Source organism: Sturnira hondurensis, unplaced genomic scaffold (assembly GCF_014824575.4).
Source record: "Sturnira hondurensis isolate 20B ecotype Veracruz unplaced genomic scaffold, ASM1482457v3 Scaffold0018097, whole genome shotgun sequence".
Lineage (NCBI taxonomy): Eukaryota > Metazoa > Chordata > Mammalia > Chiroptera > Phyllostomidae > Sturnira > Sturnira hondurensis.
In genome coordinates this window covers 570,532-587,361 of record NW_028090728.1, presented here as the reverse complement: position 1 = coordinate 587,361, position 16,830 = coordinate 570,532, and the positions used below count along the sequence as shown (strand labels likewise).

The 16,830-nt window shown below is 39.9% G+C and overlaps 1 protein-coding gene and 1 non-coding gene across 5 annotated transcripts in view; one reads left to right on the top strand and one right to left on the bottom strand.

Annotated features, from left to right (window-relative positions):
• The window catches only part of NCOR1 (nuclear receptor corepressor 1), a 229,829-nt gene that overhangs the window by 44,318 nt on the left and 168,681 nt on the right, over window positions 1-16,830 (top strand). For all 4 annotated transcript variants that reach the window (XM_037068881.1, XM_037068883.1, XM_037068884.1 and 1 more), the window contains exon 3: window positions 3,597-3,730. In XM_037068881.1, the coding sequence (XP_036924776.1) occupies window positions 3,597-3,730 (134 nt within the window). The remainder of the gene's footprint in view (window positions 1-3,596; window positions 3,731-16,830) is intronic.
• LOC119002821 (U6 spliceosomal RNA) lies at window positions 152-257 on the bottom strand. Its single transcript, XR_005069817.1, has one exon. It is a non-coding gene; the product is annotated as a U6 spliceosomal RNA (small nuclear RNA).

Here is a 16,830-nt window from a genome sequence, read left to right as displayed (position 1 = left end):
GGCTCCCAGGAAAACACACTGAATGATATTTTCACTTTTTGCCCTTTTTTTGTAAATGAAAATCCTCTTTGGATTTCTTTTGTTTAGTGAGAATAGTTACTAGCCCTTTTGTAAAGTCAAGTAGCATAACTTGAACTTTTTTTTTTCCTAATAAACTGTGGAACACTTAACGAATTTGCATGTCATCCTTGTGCAGGGCCATGCTAATCTTCTCTGTATCCTTCCAGTTTTAGTATATGTGCTGCCAAAGGGAGCATGCAACTCAAACTTTTGAAAAGTTGGGGGGGATACCTGTATACCACATTTTGTTTGTCCATTCATGAGTCAGTGGATCTTTGGATTTCTTTTCTGTACTGTGAATAATGCTGCTTTGAAAATTTGTGTGCAGATTTTTGTGTATAGACACATTCTTTTTTAAAAAGATTTTATTTTGCCCTGGCTGGCGTAGCTCAGTGGATTGAGCACAGGCCTGCGAACCACACGATCGCGGTTCGATTCCCAGTCAGGGCACACGCCTGGGTTGCGGGCCAGTTCCCGGCAGGGGACACACCAGAGGCAACCATACATTGATATTTCTCTCTCTCTCTCTCTCTCCTTCCTTTCCCCTGTAAAGATAAATAAATAAAATCTAGAAAAAATTAAAAAAAAATTTTTATTTATTTATTTTTAGAGAGAGGGTAAGTTTGGTAGAAAGAGGGAGAGAAACATTGATTGGCTGCCTCTAACGCTTGCCCTGACTTGGGACCAAACCTGCAGTCCAGGCATGTGCCCTGACCAGGACTTGAACCTTTCACTTTGCAGGACAACATCCAGCCAACTTCCGTGCCAGTCAGGGCAATATATTCTTTTAATTACCATGTGTATATACTTAAAAATGGGGTTGTTTCATAGTTTTGTGATTATTAGTGTTACTAAATTTCTTTTGACAAGGAACCTTTGAATTTTCAGCAAAAAGTCAACAAAAGAAAAGTAGGAAAACAAACATAAAACCACTCACTCTGGCCCTGGCTGGTGTGGCTCAGTGGATTAAGCATGAGACTGAGAACCAAGAATCTGCGGTTCGGTTCCGAGTCAGGGCGCATGCCTGGGTTGCAGGCCAGTTCCCGGCGGGGGACACCCAGGAACTGTTGCAGCCATACATTGATGTTTCTCTCCCTCTCTCCTTCCCTTCCCCTCTAAAGGTAAATAAATAAAATCTTAAAAAAAGAAAAACCACACTCACTCTGGAATAATGCGAAAACTCTTAACTAGTGTGTTGATTCTCTGATCTTCTGTTTCTTCATTTGTAATACATCTATAACTAGATAGATTCTGTGACCCAGCTTACTGATTTTGAGTTTAGGATTGGCATGCTTTTTTGGATTTCATATGGAACACATGAATTTGAGAACTTACTACATGAGTAATATAAATTGGAAATCATTATAATATGCTGTTAGAAGAATGAATCAAAATTGAACACAGAATTTCATTTGAATTCTTTTTTTTTTTAATTTTTAAATATATTTTATTGATTATACCATTACAGTTGTTCTATTCCCCCCCTTCAATCCCCTCCACCCACACCCTCCCTCCCCCACCATTCTCCCCCCCTTAGTTTATAACCACGTGTCTCAAGTTCTTTGGATTCTATATTTCTCCCACTATTCTCGCCCCCCCTATCTATTTTCTACCTACCCTCTATGCTATTTTCTGTGCCTTCTCCCCTCTTCTCCCCCTCCCACCCCCCTATTTCTAACCCTCCATGTGTTCTTCATTTCTATGGTTCCACTCCTGATCTAGCTGTCTTCTTGGTTTGCTTTTGTTTTAGGTGTGGTTGTTAATAACTGTGTGTTTGCTGTCCTTTCACTGTTAATATTTTTCATCTTCTTTTTCTTATATAAGTCCCTTTAGCATTTCATATAATAAGGGCTTGGTGATGATGAACTCCTTGAACTTGACCTTATCTGAGAAGCACTTTATCTGTCCTTCCATTCTAAATGAAAGTTTTGCTGGATAAAGCAATCTTGGCTGTAGGTCTTTGGATTTCATGACTTGGAATACTTCTTTCCAGCCCCTTCTTGCCTGTAAGGTCTCTTTTGAGAAATCCGCTGACAGTCTGATGGGTACTCCTTTGTAGGTGACTGTCCCCTTATCCCTTGCTGCTTCTAGGATTCTCTCCTTCATTTTGGTCTTGGCTAATGTAATTATGATGTGCCTTGGTGTGTTCCTTCTTGGGTCCAACTTCTTTGGCACTCTCTGAGCTTCCTGGATTTCCTGGAAGTCTATTTCCTTTGCCAGACTGGGGAAGTTCTCCTTTATTATTTGTTCAAATACGTTTTCCACTCGTGGCTGTTTCTTTCCCCCTTCTGGTACCCCTATAATTCGGATGTTGGAACGTTTAAAGATGTCCTGGAGGTTCCTAAGCCTCTCCTCATTTTTTTGAATTCTCATTTCTTCATTCCTTTCTGGTGGGATGTTTTGTTCTTCCTTCTGGTCCATTCCATTGATTTGAGTCCCCGTTTCCTTTCCATCACTATTGGTTTCCTGTGCATCTCCCTTCATTTCAGTCAGTCCAGCCCTCACACGTTCCTCTAATTTGTAACTTTGTTCCTCTAATTTGTGACTATAATCAACCAGTTCTGTGAGCATCCTGATAAATAGTGTCCTGAATTGTGCTTCTGAGAGGCTGGCAATTTCTTGGTCGCTTAGAGTTATTGGCTCTGGGACTTTGAGTTCTTCTTGTGCCATCTTTCGGGTTGTTCTTGCCTGTTCCATAGCAGGATCAGAGCCCTAAAGTGTTCACTAGAACAGGGCAACTAAGTCGCTGGGTTGTGACGCTGTATGTGGGGGCGGGGTCAAAGAGGGATTATGGCGTCCTGTCTGCCGCCTGCTTCCACGGCCCTCACCGGTGCCGCAGTTGCTGCTGTCACCGGGCCCACGCATTTCGTCCCACTGCACGCGAGTGTGCCACCGCCGTCAGCCCTCGCCCCCTGGGGCCTGCGTGGTCTGTCTCACTGTGTGCGAATATGCGCCCGTGGTCTGCCCCGCACCCCAACTGGTTCCCGTCTGCCTGCGCGCCTGGGTCGGGGGCCCTGTCCTGCCCGACCCTGCTCGCTGCTGGCTCCGCCCCTCTTACCATCCCCGTTGAACGGTTAGATGTAGTCGGACTTCCGTATAATTCAATTTTCTGTCTTTTGGTTGTGTCTTTGTTTTTCCAAACCTTTGTTGTATTCAAACTTGGTTGTGGGAGAAGGCACAGTGTTTCCACCTATGCCTCCATCTTGGCGGAAGTCTCTGAATTCTTTTTTAATATAGTTTATTGATTATGCTATTACAGCTGTCCCATTTTCCCCCTTCACTCCCCTCCACCCTGTATACCCTCTCCCATGCACATTCCCCCCTAATTTGAATTCTTTTGAATGATACATAGTTAAAATGTTGATTGTTTTAGTTTTAATGGAAGGAATTAGGTAAGTAAAGGGTTGAAATCATCATTGCTGTTTCTTGCCATACGTAGTAGCCCATGACTGCCTTCATGCATTTATGCATGGTTTGATTTTATGATACTTTGCACTTTTTGGTTAATAATTAATTTATAATTATTTTAATACTAGGAATTTGCAGTCCCTGATTATCGTTCTTCTCATCTTGAAGTCAGTCAAGCATCACAGCTTTTGCAGCAACAGCAGCAACAACAGCTCCGCAGACGACCTTCCTTGCTTTCAGAATTTCACCCAGGATCTGACAGGTATTGGGATTTCTTTTATGTTTCTCTCTAGGACTGAACTTGTGAAGTGTGTATACTTCACAAGTGTCATTGTCTTTACTTTTTTAAATTTTATAATTGTATTAACCAAGCCTTGACTGGTAATTTATCGTTTATATTTTGAGCTCATTTATATTTATTTATCTTTTGAAGTAGTTAATAATAGTTAATAGATTTTTAAAACTTGTTTTCAATGTTCAGATGGTATGTATTGGGAAGTCAGGTAGACGTACTTTTGAATCCTGGTCAGCAGTGTGGCCCTGATTACATGATAGAGGGCAGGGCAAAAGTAGGTTTATAGTTGTTCATGCAGAAAATGATACAGTAATTCATAAATAATAATATAAGAATAAACTCTGTGTCACATATTCACAACTGCAAACCTGCTTTTGCCCCATCCTGTATAAACTGGTGTTCTTGATTTAATCCCATTTCAGAACACTGGTGACCCTTGAAAAATGTGGGTTTGAACTCAGCAGGTCCACTTATACACAGATTTTTTTCAGTTGACACAATTCAATTGACTGATGTTCAGTTGACCCACACAATTGAAGTTCCATTTGTTTGAGGGTCAGCTGGCTGTCGGCACTCTTCATATGTGGGCGGTTGACTTAAGTTATAGTAGATTTTATACTGTCCATGGGGTTGTTGCCCTTAACCTCTTCATTATTCAAAGGTGAACTGTACAATTAAATCAACCTCTAGTATTGAGCCCAGGCATTCGTTTATGTCTAAAGTTTCTCAGGTGATTCTCATTTGCATCCAGAATTGCAAATCACTGATTTAGGCTCTTCAAACTTTAGTTTTCTAACCTATAAAAATGAGGATAATAATGTCCTGTCCTCAAATATTAAGTATTGATCAGATAATATTGGTTTATTTCATGTTCGGTACTCATTTTCTCTTGTGCCCTTACCATCTCTGCTACCTTTGACTCCATTCTCACTCTTGATATAAAGTATAAAGTATTTTGAAATACAGTAACTACCTTTATTAAATTGCCTTTCTGGTTTTAGCACTTTTGTAAAGAACCTGATTGCCTATTTTTAAAATGTTTACTGTTTAGGTTTTAAGATGATAAAAGGTTTGAAATTATTTGGTTATATTTAAAATATATTTCTTGGTGAAGGTTGTAGACAGAATTCAGGTCACTCTCCCCTTAATATTTAGCAAACATAAACAAATAGTTTTTTAAAAAGGGGGCTAAAATGCACCCTTTATAAAGAAGAAAAGGCATGCAGCTGCTGCCATAAACCTGGAAAATTGGAATTTAAGAAAGGAATTAGAAGAATCTTGGATCACTTGGCTTCTGCACTCAAAGATACAATGTTGAAGAAAGAAAGAGGGTCAGTAAAATCCTAGGATTTCTCATGAATACTCTTTAATTGGAGAAATTGTAAGTGTGGGTGATAGTGGTGGTGATGAATGGTTTGCTTGAGGATGTCCATATGCCATCCTGCAGGAAGGGCTATCGTGGCGTGTTGCTTTCCAAATTGGTGAGTCAGAACTCTTAGGACTGGTTTACACGTCTGGCTGGTGGAGTGGGCCAGGATTCTTAGCAAAGGCTGTGACAGCCTGAGCCAACGTTTCCCTTACTTTGCCCCATTTCCCCATCCCTCAGGCTGTAAAAAACTTTCCTAGAAGAAAGTCTTACCCAGTCCATCTGTAGACAGACACATGCCAGGCAAACTGGGGATGAGCAAGGAAAGCCCATGTACACTGTTCCACACCAAAGAGAAAATCTGGATGGGACTGCCCATGGTGTACCTAAGCAGGAGGGTAAGGGATGCCATGAACAGGGCAGACATACTCCTAGAAAAGATAATTAATAAGCTGTACAGTATGCCCAAAACAAACACCTCTGTGTAAGAAGATAAAAAACAACATGCCACCTGAGTGCTGTGCACTATAGAAGAACTTAAAATTAATGATGAAGTATTTAGCCCAGGCATAATGAAAGATTGGACATTCCAGTGCCCCCAAACCCATGTTATAAATTTAACATAAAAAGAGGAGAAACAAGAAATAGGTGTGGCTAAAAGCCAGACCTTTATCTTGGAAGAAAGTGGAGATAATCAGAATGAATGCAGAAGAAAAGGACAAAGATTAAAGCAATTAGAAAGAAGTTGATAAATATGGAGGACAAATTAAAATCATCCAGCATACCATGTGAACATGCATTTCTGAGGTGGAGAGCTTGGTAGAGGAAAGAAAGTAATATTTGTAATTTAAGCATTTTTCCCTTGTGAAGTTAAGGAAGTACTCTATAGATTGATAGGACATAACCATACCTGTCTCCAGGAACAATTTATACAGAATGATCAATATCAAGACAGATCCTGTTAAGTTATTAAAGTTCAAGGATAAGTAAAATAATCAGGGTGCCAAGAAGCAAAATAAGTCCTTGACAGGGGGAGAAAACAGTCTGGCCTCAAACTTCTATAGTGACCGAAGATAGTAGAGCAATAGGTACAAAGTTCTCAGAAGAAGAATCCAAGAATTTTATACTAGACATGTTTAAGAACAAAAGCAGCAGGCAAGCTTTCTTAGACATGAAAGCACTAAATATCTGAAACTTCTTAAAGAGTTTCTAGTTGGTGATGGAATCCAGCTAAACAAAAGAATGGGTGCCATAAATCCATTTAAGTAAAAAGTCCAAATGAGATACCCAGATGAATTATGGTTTCATAACAGAATGTCAGTAGTAAATCTTGACAAAGTAAAAGTAATATAACTACCTACCCAGAGGCACTGTAAGTATTGGAAGAATGTTTAAAGGTATGGATTTGAAAAGTGTGGCTGGAGCGATTTGGTATTTCTAAAAATGGAAGTTAAATAAAATTCTACCTTTTTAATGGTTTAAAAATTTTTTTCCCTTACTCTTTAGCAGGAATTTCTCTTAGAAATTACTTTTCTTGTGGTAAAGGAGCATTTATCTAGTGTATAGTAACAGTTTCTTCCATTTTAAGCTTTATAACATTTAATTTTTTCTCTTATATCTGTATAAAGATAAACCAGATGTTCTTTTTAAAAACATACTATATTGATTCTTTTGTTTTATTCACCAGTGGATAAAAATAAAGCGAGGTCTGAGAACAGTATTCATGTCATTTTAGCATTGTTTGTATTTGGTGAGATTTGGGGTGGTTTGCTGCTTAGTTCTGTTTTGTGTTCCTGAAATTTTTTGTTAGCGTATGTTCATAAAAAGTCGGTCATTTCTGTGTGAATATCATCCATTATGTTTTTTAGATTTTATTGGAAAAATTAGCCCACATAACTACTCAGAATATTTAGATATTTCTTTTTATTCATTCATTCATTTAATTGTTGTTCAAGTACAGTTGTATCCATTTTCTTGCCACCACTTTCCCCTGCCCCACCCACCCAGAGTATTTGGATATTTAGATAAAAAGATTTCAGACAGTTAAAGTAGTTTCATATATTTTAAAAGATTCACTAAAATGGAGAAAATTGGTCTTCCCTTGCTCAACAGAAGAAGCCAAAACATAATTGTAAATTTTTAAATTTAAGTGAAATCAATTTGTTTCAGAAAACAACCTTCCTTAGCTGGAAGTAAATGAAATCAATTGATGTAATTCTCAATAATCTCTGTGGACCACTATTTTGTTCTTTTATTTTTTAAAATTTTCTGTTCATGTGTGTTTTATTAATAGACTTTACTATTTTTTTTAACGGACTTTCTCAGGTTTTATTTTATTTTTTTAATATATTTTATTGATTATGCCATTACAGTTGTCCCATTCCCCCCCCTTCATCCTCCTCCACCCTGCACACCCCCTCTCCCACCATTCCCCTTTTTAGTTTATGTCCATGTGTCACAAGTTCTTTAGATTCTATATTTCCCATACTATTCTTGCCCTCCTCCCTGTCTATTTTCTACCTACCATCTATGCTACTTATTCTCTGTACCTTCTCCCCACTTCTCCTCCTCCCATTCCCCTGTTGCTAACCCTCCATGTGTTCTTCATTTCTATGGTTCCACTCCTGATCTAGCTGTCCTCTTGGTTTGCTTTTCTTTTAGGTGTGGTTGTTAGTCACTGTGAGTTTGCTGTCCTTTGACTGTTAATATTTTTCATCTTCTTTTTCTTAGATAAGTCCCTTTAACATTTCATAGAATAAGGGCTTGGTGATGATGAACTCCTTGAACTTGACCTTATCTGAGAAGCACTTTATCTGTCCTTCCATTCTAAATGAAAGTTTTGCTGGATAAAGCAATCTTGGCTGTAGGTCTTTGGATTTCATGACTTGGAATCCTTCTTTCCAGCCCCTTCTTGCCTGTAAGGTCTCTTTTGAGAAATCTGCTGACAGTCTGATGGGCACTCCTTTGTAGATGACTGTCCCCTTATCTCTTGCTGCTTCTAGGATTCTCTCCTTCATTTTAATCTTGGCTAGTGTAATTATGATGTGCCTTGGTGTGTTCCTTCTTGGGTCGAACTTCTTTGGGACTCTCTGAGCTTCCTGGATTTCCTGGAAGTCTACTTCCTTTGCCAGATTGGGGAAGTTCTCCTTTACTATTTGTTCAAATAAGTTTTCCACTCATGGCTGTTTCTTTCTCCCTTCTGGTACCCCTATAATCTGGATGTTGGAACGTTTAAAGACGTCCTGGAGGTTCCTAAGCCTCTCCTCATTTCTTTGTATTCTTGTTTCTTCATTCTTTTCTGTTTGGTTATTTTTTTCCTTCCTTCTGGTCCATTCCCTTGATTTGAGTCCCAGTTTTCTTTCCCGCACTATTGGTTTCCTGTGCATTTCCCTTCATTCCACTTAGTTTAGCCTTCGTTTGTTCTGCTAATTTGTGACTAAAATGGACCAGGTCTGTAAGCATTCTGATCACCAGTGTTTTTGAACTGTGCATCTGATAGGTTGGCTATCTCTTGGTTGCTTAGCAGTATTGGCTCTGGGGCTCTGAGCTGTTCTTCTTGAGCCATAATGTTTTGGTTTGTTTGTGCCTGTTACGTATGAGGGGTGGAACCTTAGGTGTTCACCTGGGTGGGGCACCCCACGTGGCTGGGTTGTGACACTGTAAGTGGGGACGGGGTCAGAGAGGGGCAATGGCATTTCTTTTGCTCTCTCTCAGGATTCTGACCCCTCTGCTGCTTCCCACAAGCTAATTGGGCCCCTTTGATGCTGGTTCCCAGGTGTGTGGGCTTCTGCACCCTTTAGGACCCTGTGGGTCTCTCCAAGAAACTTTCTCTGAGCCGGGGAGCTTCTCCTGGCACCTTAAGCTGGAAAGTTTTCCCAATTGGTGCTTTTAGGCTTTAATTCCTGTTGCTGGGGCCCTAGTTTGCACAGTCTGTCTCACTGCTTGCTCCTTTGCCTGGTTTATCTGAGTGTGAATGTGTGACTGAGGTCAGCCAGCTGCCCTGCGCCCTCACTGGGTCCGCCCATTGCCACCCCAGGCCTGGGATCTACCAATAGCCGCCTGTGCTCCTGTGCTCCTGGGCTCCTGGGCTCCTGGGCTCCTGGGCTCCTGGGCTCCTGGGCTCCTGGGCTCCTGGGCTCCTAGGCTCCTGGGTTGGTGGGGCAGCTTTTTCCTGCGCAACCCCACTCCGCCAGTGCTGACTCTGCCCCTCTTACTGGTCTGGATGAATGGTTCGATGTTGTCGGGCTTCTATACAGTTCAATTTCCTGTGTTTTGGTTGCGTTTTTGTTACTAAAACTTTGTTGTCTTTAAATTTGGTTGTGGGAGGAGGCACAATATTTCCACTTACACCTCCATCTTGGCAGGAAGTGGACCACTATTTTTTTAAAATATTTTATTTATTTATTTTTAGAGAGAGGGAAACGAAAGGAGAAAGAGTAGGAGAGAATCATCAATGTGTGATCGCCTCTCATGTGTCCCCTGCTAGGGACCTGGCCTGCAACCCAGGCATGTGTCCTGTCTGGGAATCAAACCAGTGACTCTTTGCCTCACAGGCCCATGCTCAATCCACTGAGGTACACCAGCCAGGGCAACTATTTTCAATAGCTATGGATTTTATGGCATTTTCAGTAAGTGATGGTTATCTTTCTTAAAATGATAAAGTATAGGTATATTGCAGTAAAAAGTTCATTTGATAGTTTTAATTTGTTTTAAACGTATTTAAAGATGGTATTAAGAGATCAAAGTCAGTAAAATGTAGGCACTTCTAAGTTTAAAAGTTTATGGCATTTTTACTATGAAAATCTTGTTTTAGAAAATTCTATTTTTGGATATATATTTTATTTATCCATTCATCTTGTCAATTGATAGATATTTGAGTTGTGTTCACTATTATGCTGCTGTGAACATTCATGCACAAATTTTAGTGTGGTCATATAATTTTCTTTCTTTTGGTAATTTACCTTGGGGTAGAATTGCAGGATTATACAGTAAACATTAACCTGTAAGATTTCTTTGTTTAGCATTTGAGAAACTACCGAAGTGTTTCCAAAGTGGCTGCACCATTCAGTGGGTATTAGTTTTTACCAAAGAACCACCAATGCCTGGCCACTGGCTATTAGTTATAGCAAATATGTTACTATATCTTTGCCATGTATAATGTGCACCCACATTTTTGTGCACATTATACATGGGATTATTATACCCATGACATGTAATCATTATACTCATGTATAATGCACATCCTTATTTTTCCCTAAAAAATTTGGGCCAAAAAGTGTGCATTGTTCATGGCAAAATAGGTAATTTAGAATGCAAATTTCCTGCTTAGCTCCATCAGGACTCCCAATGTATAATTGTGATTGTTTTCACAAAGATTTTTGTACCTCATTTAAATTTTTTAAAATTCTAAATATTAAATTATGTATTTACTTACTAATATGTCTGTGGTTTTGTTTTAAAAAGGATTAGCAAGATGAAATGGGGAAAATCTGATTTTTTATGGAAAGAGAGCTTTCCATACTAAGTTTTTTGTTGTTGTTTTTAATTGTCCTGTGTCCTAGCTGCCTTAGGTCTCTAGCAATGGGTGTACTTTACCTTCTGGCTTTGGTAAATCTCACAGGCAGAGTCACTGGAGGTAAAATGTTGCTTTTTTAAGTTGTGTCCAGAGCAAGGGTACCTATTTGAGGGGCCAGCTGAGAGCTGAAATACAGCTTGGGCTGTTTGCCAGGCCCTCTACACCAGAAGGTTGCATGTACTTAGAGAAATTTTACACAAAACCTCCATGCTGGCCAGCAGTGAGTGGCCCTGGTTCTCAGTGATATGTTGAGGGGCTTGGCCTTTACCCCAATGCTGGATGATTGTTTTTAATTTATTACCTCTAGTGGTTTTGTGGAGGTGAATTTGAGGGTGTAGAGACTAGAGGCAATAGAGAACACATAAGGGATCTGTAAGAGAAAGAGAGCATATAGGCATATGAAAGGGTGATATAATTGAAATGGAGGTGAGATAGATGAGTGAATTAAGAGGTAAGGCTTCCAAGACCTGCCAGTTGGCAAAGTGGGAGAAGGGGAGGGGAGAAGCCTGGGTGAATTATAGGTTTCTAAGTTGTTGGGTGTTGTTGGTTCCAACAACTGTGATGGAGAGTAAGGATAGAGCAACAATGTAGTATGAGGGTCTGGACTTAAGATAAAGATTGGTATATGTGATTGAGGAAGTGTAAAAACTGAGAAGAGCAATATTTTACAGATGAATCTGTAAGATTTCTAACATCTGAAGACACTGAGACAGAAATGTTTGAAGGAGAGAAAGGAAAATCATTAAAACAGTGACCTTCAAAAATGTATAAAAGAATATGTAAGTCTTTTGCAGACTTACATATTCTGCAAAAGAATTTTGAAAAGCGCTGTTTTGCCTTGTAATTTGAAATTGACATTAAAAATTTTTAGAGTAGGTTTAAAGATGAATATAATTTTTTATATTGAAAATATTGACATTTTGAAACAAAAGTGCTGCAGTATGCTTTTAAAACTATCCCATGGAATCTAAATACCATAGTAATTTGATACCATAATCTCCTTAAAAGAACACTCTATTTGAACAAACTTATCTTTAATAGAGTTTCTTTTTTGTGCATTTTTTCCTCTTGGAACTCATTCATTCTTCACACAAAATTTATTTTAATGTAATATGTTCTTATTATAGAAAGTCTTATATTGACCAACAATAAAAATATATAAAAGTGTCTATTTGTAAGGTGCTCTATTAAAAAAACTTCTGGATTTAAATATAATCATTATGTTATACTTTTTAAAACATTTTAACTCTATTTTTAGTTACAGTTTACATTCAATATCATTTGTATTAGATTTAGGTATACAGCATAGTGGTTAGATAATCATGTACTTTACATAGTGGTCCCCTTGATATTTCAAGTACATATCTGGCACTGTACAGAATTATTACAATATTATTGACTGTATTCCTTATGCTGTACTTTTACATCCCCAGAACTGTTTTATAACTACCAATTTGTAGTTGTTAATCCCTATTTTAACTCAGCCCCTCTTCGCTCCTCCATTCTGGCAACCATCAATTTGTTCTCTGTATCTATGTGTCTGTTTATATTTTGTTTGTTCATTTTGTTCTTTAGATTCCATGTATAAGTGAAACCATATGGTATTTGTCTTTTTCTGTTGGACTTATTTCAGTTAACATAGTACCCTCTAGGTCCATCCATGCTGTCACAAAAGGTAAGATTGCCTTCTTTTTTCTGGTTGAATAAAATTCTATTGTCTGTATTTCCCATAACCTTTTTACCAACTTATCTATTAATGGAAATTTAGGTTGCTTCTATACCTTGGCTATTATAAAATATGCTACAGTAAACATTGGGTGTATGTGTCTTTTTTAATTAGTTTTGGATTTCTTTGGATAAATACCCAGAATTGGGATTTTTGGGTTATGTGGTAGTACCATTTTAATTGTTTGAGGAACTTTCATACTGTTTTCCATAGTGTCTGCTCCAATTTGCATTGCCATCTGTGAACGAGGGTTCCCTTTTTTCCACATCCTTGTCAACACTTCTTTGTTGTTTTATTAATGATAGTTTATTAATGTGAGTTTATTTGCATTTCTCTGAAGATTAGTGTTCATGCTTTGCATATCTATTCAGGTCCTCTGTCCATTTTTTAATTGGACTATTTGTTCTTTGGGATAGTATGAGTTCTCTATAAATTATATTAACTGCTGATATATCTAAAATCATCATTGGCAAATATCTTCTTCCATTAATAGGTTGTCTGTTCATTTTGTTGATGGTTTCCTTTGATTTGAAATTTTTTAATTTTTAATGTATTTTATTGATTATGCCATTCATTACAGTTGTCCCATTTCCCCCCTTCATTCCCCTCTACCCTGCACACCCTCTCACACCCACATTCCCCCCCTTTAGTTTATGTCCATGTGTTATAAGTTCTTTAGCTTCTACATTTTCCACACTACTCCTGCCCTCCTCCTATTTTCTCCCCACCATCTATGCTACTTATTCTTTGTAACTTCTCCCCCACCTCCTGCCACTCCCCTGTTGCTAACCCTCCATGTGATCTCCATTTCTGTGTCTCCACTCCTGTTTTAGGTGTCCACTTAGTTTGCTTTTGTTTTAGGTGTGGTTGTTAATAATGGTAAATTTGCTGTCGTTTCACTGTTCATATTTTTTTTAAAGATTTTATTTATTTAACTTTAGAGGGGAAGGGAAGGAGAGAGGGAGAGAAATATCAATGTATGGTTGCCTCTCGTGTGTCCCCTGCTGGGAACTGGCCTGCAACCCAGGCATGTGCCCTGACTGGGAATCGAACCACGATACTCTGGTTCGCAGGCCCACGCTCAATCCACTGAGCTACACCAGCCAGGGTCACTGTTCATATTTTTATCTTTTTTTCCTTAGGTAAGTTCCTTTAACATTTCATATAGTCAGGGCTTGATGATAATGAACTCCTTGAATTTGGCCTTATCTGAGAAGCACTTTATCTGCCCTTCCATTCTAAATGAAAGCTTTGCTGGATAGAGCAATCTTGGGTGTAGGTCCTTACCTTTCACGACTTGGAATACTTCTTTCCAGTCCCTTCTAGCCTGTAAGGTCTCTTGAGAAATCAGCTGACAGTCTGATGTGCACTCCTCTTTGTAGGTGACTCTTTCATTTCCTCTTGCTGCCTTTAAGATTCTCTCCTTCATTTTAATCTTGGGTAATGCAATTATGATGTGCCTTGGTATGTTCCTGTTTGGGTCCACCTTCTTTGGGACTCTCTGAGCTTTCTGAATATCCTGGAAGTATATTTCCTTTGCCATATTGGGGAATTTCTCCTTTATTATTTGTGCAGATAAGTTTTCCACTTGTTGCTGTTCCTCTTCCCCTTCAGGTACCCCTAGAATTCGGATGTTGGAACGTTTAAAGATGTCCTGGAGGTTCCTGATCCTCTCCTCATTTTTTTGAATTCTTGTTTCTTTATTCTTTTCTGATTGGATGTTTCTTTCTTCCTTCTGGTCCACTCCATTGATTTGAGTCCCAGTTTCCTTCCTATGACTGTTGGTGCCCTGTACATTTTGCTTTATTTCATTTCTCTTAAACTTAATTTGCTGCTATATTCAACCAATTCTGGGAACATCCTGATTAGTGGTATTTTGAACTGTGTATCTGATAGGTTGGCTGTCTCTTCTTTGCTTAGTTGTATTTTTCTGGAACTTTGATCTGTTCTTTCATTTGGGCTTTTTTTTTTTTTTTTGGTCTCCTCATGCCTGTTATGTAGTAAGGGGTGGAGCCTCAGGTGTTCACCAGGGCAGGGTAACCCACATACCTGTGTTGTGACGCTGTATGCGGGGGAAGGGTCTGAGAGGGAACAATGGTGCTTTCTCTGCTCTCCGCTGGTTTTCAGGTCATTTCCATGACTACCCACAGGCAAATTGGGTCCTTCTGGAGCTGATTCCTGGGTGGGTGGGTTTGTGTACATTCTAGGACCCTGTGGGTCTCGCCAACTAACTCTCCTGAGAAGTTGGGAGTTTTTCTTGCTGCCACCTCAACTCCCACTGGTGTTTTCAGTCAGAGGTTTGAGGCTTTATTTCCCTGAGCTGTAGCCCTGGGTTGAGTGGTCTCTCTTGCTCTGCAGTTGTTCCTCCCGGTTTATCTGGATGGGAATGTGGGACCCCCCACTCCACCAGCTGCTGCCTCGCTGGTCTTCCACTGCCAACTTTCCATGAATCCTCTCCGCCTGACTGCCCGTCTCCTCTCCTTCTACCGTTCTGGATGAACGTTTCTTCTTTAATCCCTTGGTTGTCCAACTTCCATACAATTCGATTTTTGTCACTTTTGGTTGCTTTTGTTTTTAAATTGTCTTTGTCCTTCGTTTGGTTGTGTGAGGGGGCATAGTGTGTCTGCTTTCGCCTCCATCTTGGTAGGAAGTCTATGTGTCTCTTTATGCTAGTATTATTACTTGTAATATAGTTTGATATCAAATAGCATGATACTGCCAGCTTTGTTTTTAATTATTAGGACTGTTGTGCTATTTGGGGTATTTTGTGTTTTCATATAATTTTTGCATTATTTGTTCTAATTTTGTAATAAAAGCTATTGGTATTTTTATAGGCATTGCACTGAATCTGTGAATTGCTTTGGGTAGTATTGACGTCCTGCTACCCAAACCTGCCATCCAGTAGCCAAAATTCCAGGGCAGAGGTTTGGTGAAAAAGGAAAGGAGTCTTTATGCAATAGCTACCCAAATTTGGAGTAACACCTTTCCATATGCATTAGTCACTTAAGCCTATCAACTATGGTTGAAATCTTTTTAACTCTTCAGTTCTAGCTTTAATTACTTAAGCCTATCAATTAAGGCTAAAATCTTTAACTCTTGAGATCCTATTTATTCCCATTAATTTTTAATTTTCTGAGACTTCCGCCAAGATGGAGGCATAGGTGGAAACACTGTGCCTTCTCCCACAACCAAGTTTGAATACAACAAAGATTTGGAGAAACAAAGACACAACCAAAGGACAGAAAATTGAATTATACGGAAGTCCGACTACATCTAACCGTTCAACGGGACGGTAAGAGGGGCGGAGCCAGCAGCGAGCAGGGTCGGGCAGGACAGGGCCCCCGACCTAGGCACGCAGGCAGCCCGGAACCAGTTGGGGTACGGGGCAGACCGCGGGCGCACATTCGCGCACAGTGAGACATTCCACACAGGCCCCAGGGGGCGAGGGCTGACGGTGGTGGCACACTCGTGTGCAGTGGGACCTAACAGGTGGGCCCGGTGATGGCAGCAACTGCGGCACCGGTGAGGGCCGTGGCAGCAGGCAGCAGACAGGACGCCATAGTGCCTCTTTGACCCCGCCCCCACATACAGCGTCACAACCCAGCGACTTAGTTGCCCTGCAATACCAGTGAGAGCCAGTATCCCTCTATGACCCCGCCCCCACATACAACGTCACAACCCAGCGACTTAGTTGTCCTGTTCTAGTGAACATTTTAGGGCTCTGATCCTGCTATGGAACAGGCACAAACAACCCAAAAGATGGCGCAAGAAGAACTCAAAGTCCCAGAACCAATAGCTCTAAGCAACCGAGAGATTGCCAGCCTCTCAGAAGCACAATTCAGGACACTATTTATCAGGATGCTCACAGAACTGGTAGATTATAGTCACAAATTAGAGGAACAAAGTCACAAATTAGAGGAACTTATGAAGGCTAAACTAATTGAAATGAAGGGAGATGCACAGGAAACCAATAGTGATGGAAAGGAAACGGGGACTCAAATCAATGGAATGGACCAGAAGGAAGAACAAAACATCCCACCAGAAAGGAAGGAAAAAATGAGAATTCAAAAAAATGAGGAGAGGCTTAGGAACCTCCAGGACATCTTTAAACGTTCCAACATCCGGATTATAGGGTTACCAGAAGGGGGAAAGAAACAGCTACGAGTGGAAAATGTATTTGAACAAATAATAAAGGAGAACTTCCCCAGTCTGGCAAAGGAAATAGACTTCCAGGAAATCCAGGAAGCTCAGAGAGTCCCAAATAAGTTGGACCCAAGAAGGAACACACCAAGGCACATCATAATTACATTAGCCAAGACCAAAATGAAGGAGAGAATCCTAGAAGCATCAAGGGATAAGGGGACAGTCACCTACAAAGGAGTACCCATCAGACTGTCAGC